The sequence below is a fragment of the Onthophagus taurus genome, chromosome 1, assembly GCF_036711975.1.
Source record: "Onthophagus taurus isolate NC chromosome 1, IU_Otau_3.0, whole genome shotgun sequence".
NCBI classification, from domain to species: domain Eukaryota; kingdom Metazoa; phylum Arthropoda; class Insecta; order Coleoptera; family Scarabaeidae; genus Onthophagus; species Onthophagus taurus.
The window spans coordinates 10,755,142-10,773,701 of NC_091966.1; the positions used below are offsets into that span (position 1 = coordinate 10,755,142).

The 18,560-nt window shown below is 32.4% G+C and overlaps 2 protein-coding genes across 2 annotated transcripts in view; both read right to left on the reverse strand.

The window, feature by feature from the left end:
- Positions 1-384: 384 nt before the first annotated feature.
- On the reverse strand, positions 385-4,984 carry LOC111420540 (chymase-like). The gene is made up of 6 exons (XM_023053559.2): positions 1,883-4,984; positions 1,772-1,827; positions 1,510-1,622; positions 1,171-1,459; positions 975-1,115; positions 385-917 (listed from the first exon to the last, which is right to left on the reverse strand). The coding sequence occupies exons 1-6, from the start codon at positions 1,953-1,955 to the stop codon at positions 582-584; spliced, it is 1,008 nt and encodes a 335-aa protein (XP_022909327.1). The 5' UTR covers positions 1,956-4,984; the 3' UTR covers positions 385-581.
- Positions 4,985-5,543: 559 nt separating this feature from the next.
- LOC111420533 (angiopoietin-2) overlaps positions 5,544-18,560 on the reverse strand; it is a 68,343-nt gene continuing 55,326 nt past the window's right edge. The window contains exons 2-5 of the mRNA XM_023053553.2: positions 7,578-8,850; positions 6,667-6,986; positions 6,342-6,610; positions 5,544-6,281 (exon numbers count right to left, since the gene is read on the reverse strand). Coding sequence (XP_022909321.1) covers positions 6,190-6,281; positions 6,342-6,610; positions 6,667-6,986; positions 7,578-8,850 — 1,954 coding nt within the window. The 3' untranslated portion in view covers positions 5,544-6,189. The remainder of the gene's footprint in view (positions 6,282-6,341; positions 6,611-6,666; positions 6,987-7,577; positions 8,851-18,560) is intronic.

Consider the following 18,560-nt stretch of genomic DNA (forward strand, 5'->3'; position numbering starts at 1 on the left):
ATTAATTATGTGTAACAGTTTTGTAATCGCCCGTTTTGGTAGATGTTTCAAAGTTTCTCCATTAATTATGTCAAAACTTGCTGATTTCTTTATGTTTAGCTTTTGTATTTCATAATAAAGTTCTTTCATTCTGACACTTGGTATATTACTCTGCTCATCACTTGGAATTATGCTAAGAACACTATTTAACATAGTTGTTGGACTGTCTGATGTAAATACTTTCAATCAAAATTTTTGCAATTGCATTTTTGCCCATCGTTTACTACTTCGTACCTAACCTTGACGCGCCAAGGTAGATTTGCCAAGTTGTAACTGATCCCGTAGGTCTGCGAGAATTCGCAAAGGAACATAATCGATTGCTTAAGATAAAAAATAATAAAGGTATAGGATATCACATCTCGCTTTTATTTACATTTTAGTATAACAATAATAATATGATAGTTGGACTATTTTTTTATTCATAATGAGAATTCTTGCGTATGAGATTTTTTGAAAATTTAAATAAATATATTAATCAGTTCCAAATATTTATGTTGAAAGTTAAAACTCAAAAAAATATTTTCAACTGCGCAAAGGTTTCGTTAACTTGGTAAGACATCTACCAATTCTCGTACAGTAAGATGTCTAAGTTCTAATAATGGTGTAGTTTGAGTTGTGTAATGTTTGGGAAATAGGAAAAAAGACATAATACTAACTATTAAAATTAAAATAATAATAATAACAATGTGGTAATATAGAGTCGTATCAATCATCGTATCAATCGTAGTAATATTAGATTCGGATAAAAATAGTTCTTTCCAAATATCATTTTTAGTTGGCCGAGCAAATATTGTATACATTCTTACTCCACAGGAAACTACCCCCATTAAACATGAAGGATGTGTGGTATTTGCTAGGAGTGGAGCACCAGAGTCTCCCTAAAATAAAAATAATAATAATAAATTGCTATATTAACATAGTGCAATAATATTTACCCCTTCTGTGTGATAAGAGTTCCTAGAAGTTGTACAAAATTGAGTATCATTGTTTCGAATGTAAGTGTTATTTTCACATTTATTTGGATTATTTTCAATTTCAAATATACCATAATTCATTATATGTGGTTCATTTTTACTCTAATAAAAAATTAATAAATTAAAAGATAAAATATTTTTAATTGACTTTGAAAACCTGAGCTTGAAAACCAGCTTTGATTAAAGAAATTGCTTTTCCTTTCGGATAAAAATCAGCACATAAAGGGATAGTTCTCAGAATTACTGGTATATTTTTTATCGTAATGGTAGCTATATCATATGTTGGACATGTTTCTTCCTTTACATAATCAGGATGTTTTTTTACATCATTCATATTAATTGGTATACTTCCTTTCAATGTCTCTTCAAAGTTGTTTAAATTCAGACGGTGTTTAGCGGGATATATGTAAAAAGTGTTATTCTGCCGTTCTTTAGGATCGAGTTTCCTAAAATAACTATGTTTAGTGGGTAATTCATTGAATGTTTTGGTACGTACCAATAATTATTAAAGCAATGAGCAGCTGTAATTAATACATTTCTTGAAATAGCAGTTGCTGTGCATTTGTATGTAAACGTTTCTAATGTTCCATTTCTTGTTAATATAGCAAACTGAAAAAATAAATAAAAAATAAACGTTTTTGTTAATGCTAAAAATAACTAGGAATGGGTTATCTAATCAGTTGCATTTCCTAGAATCTCTTGTATAAAGTTTTTGATTAGTCAGATCCGTATTTATATTTTAATAAAATAGTGCTTACCAAAAAATTGTAGTCAGTGGCTTCGTCTGATTCAATTATTTCACCATTATTAAACGCTAAAAGAATACGATTATTTTTATACATCGATGTGTAATCTTTATTGCTTCATACCTTCTACGGAAGCTATCAAAAAGTGTAGTTCTAAAATCGTTAATATCATCAATATCATATGATTTATTTTCATATGTCCGAGTCTGAACACAAGTGAACAATATAAAGTAACTAATTTTAATTTAAAATTTATCCGTTCAATTTTTAATTTCACAAATAATTTTTGTATGAACTTTTTGTACACTTCGATTCGTCGTGAATGCCCGACTTCACTTTAGAATATGATGAAATGACAATGATTTTAATGAATGTATTGTAAGGTGCGAATTTTTATCAGATAAATTTAAAATTGATGATAAGAAAATAATTTTATTTATTTTACAGCGATCACTCGAAATAATTTTTATCAGAATTCCCCGCATACTTGTTAAATTGTTTTCACAAAAAATACCGATTTTCCGATAATACATTTTTAAACGATTTCGTATTATTCTAATTCACGAACGAAATGACTGCTATGCATTTAGTTTAAAATTGAATTGACTTATTTTCGTTCGGGTGAACGTGGTTTGTTCACTATTTCTAACCAATATCGTTAAACTAACATTCTAATCGTGGTTATTGAACTTCACATATGACAACAGCTATGCTTTAAGAGTTGGTAAAGTGCACTCATCCAACAGAATTGAGAATTAACTAGTCTTCAGATGATTGCACAATGACTCTTGTTTATCAATAAGACAATATTGAGCCTATCCAATGACTCTAATATAACGCTCCCCAAAAATTTAGAAACCTAACTGTTAGTTAGACATTTTTAAGCGTTTTCGTATTATTTTATTTCACGAACTAAATGACTGCTATGAATTTAGTTTTCAATTGAACTTAAATTGAATCTATTTATTTTCGTTTGGGTGAACGTCGTTTGTTTAATACTTTTAATCAATATCGTTAAACCAACATACTAATCGTGATTATTTTGACTAAACATTACTAATTTTTATTCATTTTCGCATGAAAAACCAATTACAAACATTGATAAATTAAATTATCAAATTTATTTAAACATATTTTCTCGGTCTGCGTATAAAAAGTATATTATTATACTGCTATGACTCCATAATGAGAGGATGTTATCGTTTTTTATGTAAATATTGAAAGTTACGATAATCAAGTACGAAGGCTTTTACTGCCGGTGTTACTTGAACTAAAACTGGAACTAATACTAGCACTTTCACTAGAACTAACACTTCACCTACAACTAGTCACTTTCGGGTTGTCGTGCGTCTTTTGAAAAAGTAGGGATATATGGAGATGTTTCACGAAGAAGCGTTAAGGAAGAGTCCGTGGAAACAAATCATATGAAGAGACCGTCTCTAGGAATTCCTAGATAACCCGAATTCGCAACACCTCCTTATCAAAGATATCATGGAAACGAAAGCTGCTAAACAGTTTACCTTTCCTGGATATTTTGGTAACTAGGAAAAAAAAGGGGACATGGAACTGTGAATGTATCGGAAGAAGATATACACAAATTGGTATCTTCAGGTTTCATCCCATTTTCATTCACAACAGAATAGGTCAGTGATTCAACCCAGTTCCAGCGAGTAGAAAGGATATGCGAGGAAAAAATTTAAAAAAAGTAGAAGGATTTCTGCATGTACTCCAAAAGAACAGCTACACCCTGAGGGATATCCAGCGAGCCACGAAGCAACGCAAGCAGAGCTACCAACCAAGTTTATCTGCCTCCCTTAAGTTTCAGGTGTGATGGAGCGGATTGTAAGTTGCCTGAAGAGAATAAGAAAAGTACGATATGCTTATGATTAGCTAAAGACAAACTAATCCATTTAGGAGTGGGACTCTATCAGCTATCATGCAGTTGTGGGAAGCATTACGTTTTCCAAGATGGACGTAACATCGAGTGCCGCATCAAAAAGCATGAGAGGGATGTCTGATTAGATGAATAAGATCGAGCAGTCCGCAATCGCAGAGCATTGCCACAAAAAGGGATACACCATAGATTTCGATAAGACCGAGATACTGGCCAAAATCGGAAATTACTACCAAAGGATAACGAAGCGATACAGATCCATGAACATAAGAACAACATGAATGAATAACTAATTTCATCACTTCGAACTTGTTTGTTCGCGGTTTGTTGAACTACTTCTAAAATCTATTATCTTTGACTTATTAACAGGAAATAGTCATATTTCTAAACATCGCTCATACTTAATAAAATTTATTCAAAGTCGTTCATCACCAGTAATGAAAATGGTGCATTAGCGATTCGTGTGGAGAGCAGAATAAGAACAACAACGTTACTAATTTATTTACAGAGAGAATATGCTGGTATACTTATTACAAAATTGAAAGACTATCGTTTAAAACAGTACTCTAAACATTCATATATGTATAGTTTTACAGTTGCTGGTACAGTTGGTGGCAACCTCACAAGTTGGGTGTCCTTTTTTTAAGTTTTCAATAGTGCTGCCTTTGAATGTAACTTCAATAAACAGTGAGGTTGTCAAGTTCAAAAACGTGCTTACCTTATTGGATTACATTTCGTCGACAACTGCAAAAAAGCAAAAGAATCAAAATATCCAGACCAAAACGTTAAGCCAAACAGAACGTAATTCAGATCAACCTCAACCGAGGTGAGGGTAATGATGCGGCCTTTGGAAGGGTGCTTTAGGAGGAAGGATTTGGAGGTGAACCTAGACAAAACGAAGATAATGAAGTTTTGTAAGTGGGGTGCAGAAACAGGTGAGCAGGATATAAGAAAAGGGGATTGAAATGTGTAGACAGCTGACGAGCAGGGATATGGGAATGTAGGAGAGAAGGACTGATGATATAAGGGAGAGAAATATAACCCAAAATCGGGGAGATTGTAACAGAGGGGCTACCAAAGTATTTGATTTGCAGAGGGGGGTGAGGAGGGGAAGAGTGGTGGCCAGATCTAGGTGTGGTAATGAAGAGAGGTTCAGAGCTGGCTGTCTTTATAGTATCTGCTAGTAGAGTGTGATGAGATTAAAACATTTTACCATCCAATTTTTTTACATGCATTACGATTCAAGTAGATTTTTGCAACAAAAAAAAATCTTCTTTGTAATGTTTTTTCGCCTTTAGATAAAATACTTAAATATTAACACACTTTTATAAACTTTGTTCTGGAATTTGATAATTTAAGTTAACTATAATAAACCATTTATTTCAGAACTACCAAAAATACATTAATCCCTGTTACTTCCTGGGTCCTCAATTGTATTTTATAGCTAAAGACGGAAGATGTTAATTCTCTGCTTAAAAAATTTTTTTGGCAAGTCGTAGAATAATGACAAGCTACGAAAGAACTAACGTGTGAAGAGTCATGTGATTATTTAGAAGATGATGATGGTAGTTTACAGATTAAAGTTGATTAACTTGTCTTCATGTTAGCTTTTATTGTAACAAGATGATAATAATGGAAATATGACGATTATTTGAGTATTCACTCTTTCGGAGAGAATTTTGAGTTAGTTTCAAAATATTAAACTTTTTGATCCTTGGGAAAATATATCTTAAGTTTGCAGTTAATATATATATTTTAATAATTTATACTTTTATCAATGGCGATAAAACTATAAGGATTACTCATTGTCAAAATGCGTCATTTCATAATTATAAAAAACAACTTATGTCTGTTAGATAAACGTGTTTGATCTGTCATAAAAACTTCTCGTTTTACTTAAACTAATTTTATTATATTAATATATATTTACTTTATACATTTGTGAAGGTATATCTTATTTACAATTCATGAATATATACTACGAAAAGAATCGCCAAATTTTTTTAAGCTTATCCTCGTTCCCATAAAAATTATTTTCGTAGTAAACCGTCGATGGGAGAAATTCAAATAATTTTAATGCGTTGTAGATTTGAAATGACCGATAAATTAGCCTCATTCTTATGAACTTACAAAATACGTACTTTCTGGAATCGATCCAAAAAGTAAAACACAGTCTTGCATTTTCCGAATAAAAGAAATAACAAAAAAAAAAGAAATGAAATTTTCGAAAAAAAAATATATAGTTATTAGTAGGAACTCAACTTCTAACTCATCAATTTCGGTCTTTAGGTTAATACGATGACGAAACAACAAATAAATGGAAAATGTACTGCCGTTTGTTAGTCATAATTGAGCACAATGCTAATTGCGTTTACCGACTTATACGCTAATTAAAGATAAAAGCGTCATTCAACCGGTAAACAATTTTCATGTTTTTAAATTACTCATAATAATAAATAAAAATGATCGATGATAAAACTGAATATTGTGAGTTAGAAGTTGAGTTTTAATTTTTTTTTGTATTTTTCTTGACTTTTTATGTTGTATTTACGAATCCTTTCGGCTTTATCATCATCATAGCTTTCTTTAAAGTGTAATCCCATCCTCTCCATCTAAACCAAACTATACCTATAAGGAAAGAAATATTTTAATATTTTTTTTAGAATACTTGTTGGTTATTTTAAATACCTTGTCTTGCTGTTAAATCCTGCGGGTCATTTAGATACAATCCATTAAGTCCCCTTCCGCACGATTTCCACCACCAACCACCTTTTAACATCGAAGCACAATTTAAACTAGATCTATCATTATCTCTGTTATACGTAGAAAATGGACTGTTATTGCTACCATACCAAGGATCATTTAACGAATCGCCAGCATTACCTTCATAACCATCTATTTCTAATTTATAATATTCCGCTTCTGAGTATATCTTAAAATGGGAATATTGAGCATATCTGTGAAAAAATAATTGATAATTAATTAACGTTATAATAAATCAGAATTGTTTTACCTTTTGTTTCCTTCAAAATCTTCCAATTCCACCCTTAGAATATATTCTTCATTATTAGTAAGCATGTAAATATTTTCATTTCCCAACCAAAACTCTTTAGCTGGATCACCAAAGCCGTTTTTATAGTCATTCCAATCTCTATTGAAATTTTCTCTAGGTTCGTTAAAATCATCCCTTCTTTGAATCACCGTCCATCCTCCTTCCGCAATTTCTTGTTCGCAGAATACTTTTAAAAACCAATATGTGGTTCCCCTTATTTGAAGATAATAAACATCTGAGTGACGCATTCCGGCATTTAAAAGATCCACACATGAGTAACCCTGATTAGCAAAAATTTCAATTATTTCATATTTTTTTATATTATATAATATAAATAATAATTAAAAACAAATAGATAAATGAAATAATAGTAAATTCCTGTTTAGTCCATTGTTAATAAATATCAAAGTTTTTGCAAATGTTGATAAGAATTTTATCTTAGTTATAGCTGATCTTATCTTATAATGTTTTTCCAAAACATAAATGACTCACTATATAGTGTTATGATGTTTTCGATAAAGTAAAATATTATTTCTGTACATCAATGCAATCGTAGTGTGTCTCACAAATACATTGAAGTAGAGAGTAAAGTCAAAATATACAAGGTGATAGTTCGACCAGTGCTAACCACGCGAACAGAGACCAGAGCAAAAACACAGAGAACAATGCGCAATGAATATGTAGTATAATTAAAGGAATATTTAACTAATCTCAAACAAATGCTAAGTGAATCTTTATGTAATCTACTATAGTGGGTCTTATCTTAATCTTAATCAACGATATATCTTTACCATGAAAAATATTTTATGTCATCCATATTAATGCAAAATAATTCTGATTTACGATAATTTTAAATTAAATATTTAACATACCTTAACTTCCTTAATATTTAATACATCAGTAGCGAATGTATTATTAGTTGAAATAGATGGTTTATTCTTCACACTGGGAAATATAACACCACCTTTCCTTTTCTCTATCCTTTTTTCCGTGATATTAAAAATTTGTTGGGTTGTAGCAGCTGTAGGAGTAGTATTGGTGGTTGTTGTTGCTTGGGTGGCTGTTGTAGGTGGAGGTAATGTTGTAAATGTTACTGGAAGTGTAGTATCAGTTTGTGGTACATAATCATCTATTTGATACCTGTTCGGATTAAACTCAACCAATCTATCGATGGTTGGGTCTAAAAGTAATTCTGCAGGCACAGGTCTTTGAGCTAAAGTGGCCACGTCATCTTCTTGTTTTTTCAATCGTTTTTCAACCATATCTAAATTTTCGATGATTTGATTCGCTTTGGACCTAAAATCACTATGCATTTCTCCGATTGCCCTTTCTTGACGTTGAGTTTGCGTAAGAAGTTCGTCGGATTTTGGAACTAAATCGTCAACGGAACTTTTAGTCCCAACCACTACGTCCCAAACTTCGTCCATTTTTTCGGAAACATTAATAATTGGTTTCATTTGTTTTACTAAAGAATCTAATTTACTTCCCCTTACAATCACAGGTTGAGGAGTTGTTGTTGTTCGATTTTTGGAATTTTCTGAAGGAAGAACAGTGACTTGTTCAACAATCGCTTCATGGACATCACCCATCATACGAAGAACTTTGCCCAAGTTCTCATTAACCAAATTAATATGAAATTGTAATTTTCTGTCAACGTTTCCCGTAGCTTCGCGTAACTGATTTAGTTCTTTAGTAATATGATTAATCACTTCTGAATTTAAAGCTTTCGTTATTTCAACAACATTCATACTGATTGGTTTCTTCTCACTAGCTTCAACATTTATATCATCATTTTGTAAATAGTTATTGTCCAATTGATTTTTTAACGTATTTAATTTGTCGTCGATATCGCTAACCTTTTGATCTAAAGACACCAAACGCATACTCAGTGCATTTGTGTCGTGATACTCAACCGTCGAAGACCTGTCTTGACTTCTGGGGAAACTCGGAAATAACTTTCCATCTAAGTTTCTTAATTTGGCAATAACCGCATCTGTTTTATCGATATTGTTGTTTACCCGACTATCTAAAGTTTCTACTCTTCTCATTAAATGTTCAACTGCTTTATCCAAATTTTCTATTCTTTGTAATTTTGAATCTAACGTTGATATGATGGCCTCGAAGACGTTGAAAAGGTATTGTTCTCTGCAATTTAAATAAAAAAAAGTGTTATTTCATAAATTTATTTCTTTATGAGAAGAGAGGTTGCAAGCGATTTCCCGAGTTAAATTCGAGAGTAGAAAGCACATTCACGTCGAGTCTAAAGCTGCCGACAAAAAGCGCCGGCCAATTAAAGGCGATTTAAGGTGGTCAAGAGGACCGAGCCACAAGTAATTACCAGTATTGTGCTCGGAACCTATCATTTTCTTCTCGGCCTACCGGAGTTGCTCAACCGGACGGACACTTTTTCGACGTTGGAGTTCGCAAATTTTCGGAAGAAAGCGCGCGGACCCTTTTTAACGACCCACGAGGGAACGATAATTAGTCGACAACAGGTGAATTGACTTGTGAAATCAGTTTTCTGACAGGCTAAAAGGTAATACCACGTTAAACTCGTTGCTCATTTAAGTCTTCAACCTAGAAGGTTAAGTTGTTAAATGATAAAATTGACTTTAACCGTTATATTCTTTAAGTCTTTAAATATATTAAATATTAATAATAGTGAAAGTAGTATAATAATAGTTTGAAGATTATACATGAAAAAAAGAAAATTATACGTCTTGTTTATTTGTCGAGTGAGGACAATGTGTGAATAATAACGAAGAGGTTTTTTTTTGAGGTGGGCAGTAGATATCGAACACTGTGTGAGTTGAGTGGCTGTCAGAGAATGGTTTGAGGTTGGTTATAATTGCCTTATGGCGGGCGGGTAGTCCAATTCAATGCAAATGCCATGCTGCTTTGTTAGATTTTCCGTCAACGAGTGAATTACAAATGAAGATAATCGGACTGTTGGCACCTGGCCGGTGAACGTTTGAACGCCCACATAGTTTGTATCGATTTAAATTACAAATAAAAAAACGAAACTCATAAACTCTTCAAGTTAGGAGAAACTTTTAGTGAACATTTATCTACGGTCAATTTAATTTGTTGAGAATTTATTCGATTGCAATATATGCTATACCGAATACAGACAAAATCACTTTAGATTTTTAGTACTAGTTTTTGCGATCGCGAGGTGCACAACGGAAACCTGGGGATTTCAGCGGATTTCAGCCGGGCAAAGCGGACCATTTTTTATAAAATTGTAGGCGAAAGGCGCGTTCTTATATGGGAAACATTTTGCAACGTATCGGCAATGTTTCCCAAGTCAGCAAGGATAACGAGGTTAAACTGTAACTATACTTTAAAACGTCTTATACCTGGGCGCTTTCTATTCGATGACTTTTTTTTAAAACATTCTTGAAAATATTTATTTTCTCAGAAACTTCCAAAAGAATTTGTTTAGTAAATTTAAATATCGTACTACTATTAAATTTTTATTAAAAAGTGCAAAAATGTATTAATGAGATGAGTAAGAGTTAGTTCATTAAATGAGTTGCTTAAATTAGGTAATGTTAATTGAAGATTCAGAGAGTCCCTGAAATTATTTGAGAACGTTTTTTGTAGATAATTAGAATTTATCGATATATTCGAAAAAAATGTTGCAAATGTTTTGAAATTGGACCTTAAATGTAATTTAATAATAATAAATGTAATTTTCTATTAAACGTATTCTTAGTGGTAAAGTGTTAGATAAACTTTCAATAAAGTTAAATTAATTTTAAAACATTTTTTGATTATGATATGGTTAGTCATGGTTATAATCTTGGAAACAGATGCTAATCTAATAAGGGGTTTGTAATAATGTAATGATAAACGGTTTTTACCCACCAACATGTATTTAATATTTTTACTAACATGATTTTTTACGATCGGGTATTTAGGACAACCGTTCAATTGGGTCTTATTAACCGATGTGTCTCGATTAACAGGAATGCACATATCTATTTCTGTTTCCTCTTCTCTAGAGCTTTTGGGCAACAGTAGTCTCGCATCATATTGTCTTTTCACCACTTTAATGTTTTGATGAAACAGTTCACCTTACACTTCATTAACATCACCCAAATAATCGGGCAAAAAGTCAAACTGACTGTTCAAAAAGTCTTAAACATCTTACCTGTTTAAACTTTTCGAGTATATTAGCAACTGTAGAAATATGAAATGGATCCATTTTGTTTCCGAATAACTTTGTATTATTTGCGATTCAACGATAGAATCAGACATCAATTTGTGAATATCAGAATCAACGAACACTTCTTTTAATGACCGAAAGCTTCCGACAGTTGAGGAAACTTGGTCAAAGTTTCCACAAACTGAGGATAGAAACTTAGATTTTTTTAAGGATAGGCGACCAGGTAAGTAGGTATATCAAAGCGGAAAATACATGGAAGCCTACGACAGCGTCAACCGAAGCAAAGGGAAAACTTTTGATAAGAACTTGATCCCAGACATGGTTTTAGGCATTCCGAAACACAAAAAATTGTTAATTTGCATACCGACCACCTTGAAAATATATATTTCCTCACTGAGGGTGCTTCATTCTGCGCCAACTACAGGAGAACAATGGATGACTGGTATCAATCAACTTTTTTGAGTGGTTCCTAAACTACTTCATCCTCTTAAGTCAAGGAGCCAATACAGACCGTGGATACGATAATATCTTAAGACAAATCTTAAGGAGCTTAGATCTAGTCATTCATTCTTACATCAGGATGAACTGAGATTTTTGTTTGGCAAGTCAACATTTTCCATAACATTAGAAAACCGCCATTGTTATCTGTATCGCCCTATTTCACTGCTGTCAGTAATAGAAAAACTCTTTGAATCACATCTTAAGAACAGAACTTGGCTACCGTTTCAAAGAACTCGCTTATTGATATTGTCGCTTGTTGATGCTACGGAAATCTGGTTTCAGAAATGAGGTATACAAGTAAGCCCGTCAAAAACAAAGTTTCTTGTTCCTTTCCTTTCAATTTATGCTCCTTATCCAGAAATAATAATCCAATCGGCCACCACTTCTCTCACATCAACCTGCAAATAACTGGGGTAACCCTTGACAGAACTGTGAAATTCTCGGCTCACGCCATCAAAGTAAAGATGAAAGTCATGAACCCCTTCAAGCACTTAGGATCCTTAATTCAGAGGTCGTTACACACATTTATAACGTGGTATATAGACCAGTAATCGAATATGCATCGTTATCCTTCATGACACGCTAAGAAGATCTAAGTAGCACCTAGAAGTTGCAGAAAGAGCGGCGCAAGAACGATTACGCGTATTAGATATCCTCAAAATTCAGTGTTTAATCCTAGTAACGAACTCCTCTACCGTCTTATCAAAATTACTCCTAGCCTTTCCCGCCTTCAAGTTTTATTCACTAAATTTTTCATTAAACCCCTTAAAACGTCTGTTTATTACTCCTGAGTCACACCATCACTCCCACAGCAACCATTTAATACTCTACCATCGAATATTTCGAAACAAAGCAGACTGATCGCTAATTTGATAATGTCACTGATCTCGGGCAGAAAGAAAAGGTCGATAGCCCTATTTTTTGAAATACCCTCTTTTGAAATTTTTAATTCATTTTACTTGCACATATTTTTTGTTTTGATTTTAAATTAAATTAAAAAATTGAATTTGTAAATAGGTAAGGTTGGTTTGCAATAGATACACAAAACGTAAAAATTAAAAAGTTTGTGGTGATATTATGGAAAAAAATCGAAGAATATGAAGTTTATTTCTCTATATTTTTCAAGGATGTCTGAGGTATTGAAAGGATACTCGAGATTATAGTTCTTCTGAGTTCAAGTTACAACACAAACACCTATCCATAATATTTTCAGCGTTTAACATTTGAAACGATTTCAATATACATCGTAACGTTTTTACAAGATTTATTAGCTTAAATCAGTGCAACACGTCAACGTGATACTTCTGGCCTTCTAACTCTAAAGTCGTGATGATGATCTTAAGGGAAACAAAGGCTGAGAATTTCCATAAAATTGCTTCAGTTTTAGTTTCAGTTCATATATTAGAATTGAGCAAACTTATTTGATCTTTTTACTTCACTTTGCGATTTCATTTATGTAAAAGTTTTTAAATTAATTTTAATAATTAATTCCAATAGAATTACATAATTCCGTAATTATATTAACAACTTTCTACTTATTATATACACCAAGAATACATCGAATTAATTAACAATCTTCTTAATTAAAACATATTAAACCAATTTTCCGTGTAATGATTCACTAATATGTCAATATTAAAAGAAATCTATAATGACTTGCATCAGGGTATCGCTGTTAACAGTTATGGTTTCCGATTTCTAAGACATTAAAAGGAAAATTATACGACACTTCAGAAGTACTTTAAAGATACTTCCTATCAATAATTCTTGCGCCATATAAATGTGTTTAGGTTACAAAAATAGCTTATACTTTCCTTTCTCGTGCGGCGACTTGTATAAAAGATTAGATTGAGGTTCAATTAACGACTGATCGATAAATTATTTCAAACCGAGTGGTGGTAGAATTGAAGTTTCTTACAGAGCATTTTCTTCCAGTGTAAACATAAATATTTCGACTTTCTCTGCCGCTTTTTTTGTTGTTGTTACAGTTATGTTATATCTGTAAATCAACCCGCAATTAAATTATAAATAACTTGATAATGTAATAATATCACCAAAGACAAGATCAAATTCCGTTCTGCGTCGTTGATTCGTTAAAATCAGCTGTGAAACGTTTTGAATTGACCAAATTAGTAAACATGACGGTTGATAATTAATTTACATACGTTTAGCTTGAGTTAGTTTATAAAATATTAGTTGTTATCATGTTCTGCTTTAGTATGAATTAAATAACATAAATGAACAACTGTGTTGATTATAAAATCATAAATCGTTTGAAACTTTCAAATCGGTAAAGTTATGTGATAAATTAAGCAACTAGTTTTGGTAATAAATAAAAGAATTTTTATTTGTAAAACCGCAGAAACCACAAAACTCGCAAGGTATTGCGTTGATGGCAAAGAAGTAACTGAACACTTTGAAGTTAAACATTTTGACCTTTTTAACTTGCATAATTCGTATTGAGTGATAGTAGATATTATAAGATAAATATATATGTTTTTAAATACATCTTACATTGATCTTTGTTGTTACCAGTAACGGGAGTCTAAAGGAAAAGGTTAAGGTTTTATTAACGGACGGCATTTATAATCTGCACTTTACGACTATATTGGTTTTAAAAAATACAAGATGCTGTCAAATAATCGTGATTGTTTTGTCGCTCCAATAAGAATTTGAATGAAATCTGCGTTTTATATCTTTTAAATGTTAGTTACGTTATTTTAAAATGTATTTACTTAAATCATTTAAGTTAATACTACATTAAATTTTAATTAAACGAATTAATTTTTGTTGTTTTACATTGACAAATTACTCTTGTATGTAACAACATGACCTTGGAAGAGATCTGCAAAAAAAAAACAATTACGTTTTGCTCCAGAAAAAATATCTTTTAATCTAGGTCACCTGCACGAAAACCAAATTATCAACACCTTTACATTTCGTTATACTGTTCTATACCATTACATCTTCAGTAATTTCTAGATTTTCACTTATACATGCTATTTCGTGATAACACTTTTCCACATCCCATCAATTTAGTGTAGTTAGAAATTACGGGTTGGACTTAATAGTGCGTATAAGAGAACTTTCCTTTGAATTTTTAAATAATCTCATAAAATGGTACGTGTAATTTATGTACACTAAGAAAGTTGATATATTTATTTCTATAACTGTGCCAAGTAAATAGTGTACATTGTGATTTCTATTTGTGAAGCGGATATGATATTAGGGTTAAATAAATCTTAAAATACGTCTATCAGTTATGAAAATATATCGTGTCTGTTTAATGAGATTGGGTTTGGTCACAATTTATTGAAGCGTCTACAAGCGAATGATGTTAATTTGAAATAAACCTAACCGCAAATTGTTCATTAGCATTGGAAAGTTGACGTTTATTATAACTTTAAAAATGTTAGTTGAAAATTTATAAGGAATTCAAAACATTGTAGCACTCAATAAATTATTAAATTAATAAGCATTGTAATCTTGATATATAATTTCGCTTTTTATTTCATGGTTATTCGATTACATATTGATTATAATTGAAAACATTAAGAACACATAAATAATTTATTATTTGTAATTTAAAGAAGGTTAGAAATCGTGAATGGGTTAATCAAGAAACAATCAGCGTTTCTTCACATGATGAATTGGATTTGAGGTTGTTTTAATAATTTAGGTTAATATTACCAGTTTTAATTTGTTCATGGCTGAATGCTGCACATCGTGTAACGCACGCTTTTAGACTTAATAATTTACTAAACTTTCTAATGTAACTCTTTTTAAAGGTTGAAGATGTTCGTAATTACATCTGAACATCTGCTAAAAAAGATTGTTACCTTTATAATTGCTTCTAACCCACAAATTTACTATTATTATATTCGCACTTTCAGATCGAAGAATTTTCTAATGACATTAATCAATTCGATCTTTTAAACTGACGAGAAGGATGCAGTTCTTTAGTTTTATTACGAAATCGAAATTCAAACGGTCAAGCGAGGTTCGCCCGAGGTCCTTCTTCGGAGCCTTGTGACCAGTTGGTTCGTTCGCTCGAATACAAGTTGTTCAGAAGTGCACACACAATGCACCGGCGGTCCGTAGAAATCTGGGACACCTGACTGCCTTTTCGCATTTCTGGTACACCCTTCACCGTCGGTCTTTAAATTATTCGTATACGCGCGGTTGCGAAACAGCTAAAAAGCCGCAAGCTGAGCGCGCTGCGATTATTTCGCCAGGTTTATTAGACTATCTTACTTAAATAGAGGCAATACTGGATCTATAGATTGCGGAAAGTCTATAGTGACAGGTAGAGAAGGTCAAATTGATTACCCATTCGTAGATAATTAATTGACAATTCTGTTTCAAAGGGAAATGTACCATATAATCGGAAATTACTACAATTACGTCATAATAAAATTGCATGTGTAATCGTTAAATGGCTAAATACAAAGGTATTGACAATGAATGTAATGAAACATATTTATGGTTAATTTTATTCGAGGCAAACTTCAATGAGTTGGTATTTAAAATTTACAAAATTTATAATAAAAAATTAAGCCATGATAGTAATGTGATTGAAGTTGCTGTTTTTTGTTGTTTTCCAATATCATTTTCTACTCTTTGCATCACTTCATTGGCTTCCCTTGTTATGGATATAATAAAGTTTTCCTGGCGGAGTGTGAGTGAATGCCTCCTTATTAATTTTTATTGTGTACTTGCGAGCCATATTTTTGCATCTTTTATATCCTTATCTCCCTTTGAGTTCTAATGCAGTACTTTTGATTCAAATTTATTTGATGTCTTGGTGAAAATTGGTTTAAGTCTTCTTTACACACATTCATATTTGTGCTATTCAGTTATCGTTTGTTAAGAAATGATCATAAATTGTCCCAGTGTGATGGGGTTGCAGTTTTTATCAGAAAGAGTTCTTGTTGATTGAGATCAAGAGTTGTGATTGTAAACCATTCTACCATCACCGCATTGTCTCCTTGATCTCATTATTTTGTCATATTTTAATCAATTACTTGCTGAGCAAATTTCTAATCATGACCTCATTTATTGTATTGTGCAGGTTCGGCACCATCTCCTTTCAGCACCGTGGTTTAAGACATATCGATTATGAGGTATTCAATTCTGGCTGTTATATTCTGCGCGAGACACAGACTAAAATGTTGGTCAATTTAACGATAAAATTACATATTTATTTAAGAATCAATCTCTCCCGTGACTCATTGATGAGGTTAGGGAACATATACGTAATTGAAATAGAGCTATCCTCGTCGTATTATGATTGGGAAGCACCACGCAAACAATGTAATTATAGATGTAAAGAAGGTCATATTTTTAACAGAAATTTTCCAGAACTACTTATAAGATGTTATGAGAAATTCTAAGACTCTGTCTAGGAAGTGTTATTTGTATCTCATATATGCGATATGTGGTAGGTAACGCATTCATCTAACACCACTCCTGTCTTACTGTCTGCATCATCTCCGTCAGTAGCAGTGTAGCAATTTTCACCACAAGAAATCTAACATACACACTCCAGAACATCGGAAAAAACGATGTGATTTGTCATATTTGTTTACTTATTGTTAGAGATCTTCTTTTACTTCCCCACGAATCTTTACTTGGCTTTCTTCAACACTTTTATTCTTTCACTTCACGGCTATAACGTGTATGAAGATGATATTGGCAACTGGAAATGCTATAATACCCAGCAAGGGCAAACAAGAAGATTACATTCAGCAATGATTTACTACTCAACGCATGAGAAATCACAACTAGTTGGATGTATGTGGCAGAACACATTGTTTTCACATTGCTGATCATCGTATTTGAATGCAGCATGAGCGCAGCTTTGTGACTGCGGTACTGGCTTCTAGGCATCAAGCAACACATCGGCTTTTATAGTATTGCATCGTAAAGAAAACTTACTCGCAAAGAAGATACTTGAACCAGCGTAGTCAGAAAAATGCGCATAGTCATGGTGATTTCTTGTTGCATCAATTCGCAAATCGGATGCTTATGGTACAGCATGCTAAAACTGTTTAGGATATTCAATGTTAACAGCAATCGCAAAATGATTTAAGATATTTTGAACATATTTACAGAGATTTTTTTATTTAATAAATTCAAAAAGCCTTGTTCCTTCACATTATTCACACCTATCTTTTGTCGTCATTTAGAAAGTAGTATAACAAAATTTAAATAGAATTTAAAATTCGTATTAGTCGGTTTGGCATTTAATCTTTTGCACGTAACGTCAAATTTCCTCAATAATAAGAAAGTGAAGATGATTTGTTTTAAGATAACCCTAACTGTACATTCGACATCACACGCCGAGAAAGTGTAAAATTACATTTAAAGTTAACCACTATTTAAAAAAAATCACCAATTTCAATCGCTTTCTACTTATCTTCAATGGATTCCTCCAAGTTCAACGGGTAATTATACGGCCGTAGAGTTTATAAGGTTATTATTACCTTGTTACTTGTCGTCGTCGTCATTTCCGAACGATACCATGGGATGAGCAGCGGAACGCGACCAGCGCGGAGGCTATAAATCTCATCTGCCAGGTGTTTTACGAGCGACTTTACCGAAACAGAATTCCTGGCAAGTTATTGTACCTTGCGCCGCATCGAAAGCGACAATGGTGCAGTTAGTTACGGGAGAAAGGGTAATAAATACATGAGAGGTCCCGACGGAGGAGTTTGTTTTATCCGGAGATGGTAAAAGCGGTATTTTTTTTTCTTACTGTAGCCGCTAAGTCGTCGTTGTTGTCGTCGCAAATTGAGATTCTGGGAAAGTCGCCTTAAGGCCTTCGTGTACTCGGAGATTTCAAGGCCTTAAGGCTTTTAATAATTGAAAATTTAAGATAAGTAGAGCTTTTATTCAATTAACTATTTATAATTTTTTAATGCTGTCACGTAGATTTAAAGAAATATTAATCCTAAGTAATATGAAGTTGGTGAATAATTAAAACTTCTAAAATATTAACATATTTACGTAAGCTAATATTTTGAGGTTGTAGTAAGGACAATGTTATGGTGACAGAGTTAGGAATACCGTGTTACAATAAAATGTAAAGCAGAGACTGTTATATTATAAAACCGATTGAAAACGTAATATGTAAGGCTACATTTTTATAAAGATGTTAGCACATGGTAAACACAACTAGTAA

What these genes read in the sequence shown, in the direction of transcription:
- LOC111420540 (XM_023053559.2), bottom strand. Translation starts at nt 1,955, where the DNA reads ATGAAAATAAATCATATGATATTGATGATATTAACGATTTTAGAACTA. An exon ending in CCACTGACTACAATTTTTTG is followed by an intron (nt 1,623 to 1,771) that starts GTAAGCACTATT and finishes TTATTTTTTCAG; the next exon opens with TTTGCTATATTAACAAGAAA. An exon ending in ACTCTTATCACACAGAAGGG is followed by an intron (nt 918 to 974) that starts GTAAATATTATT and finishes TTTTTATTTTAG; the next exon opens with GGAGACTCTGGTGCTCCACT.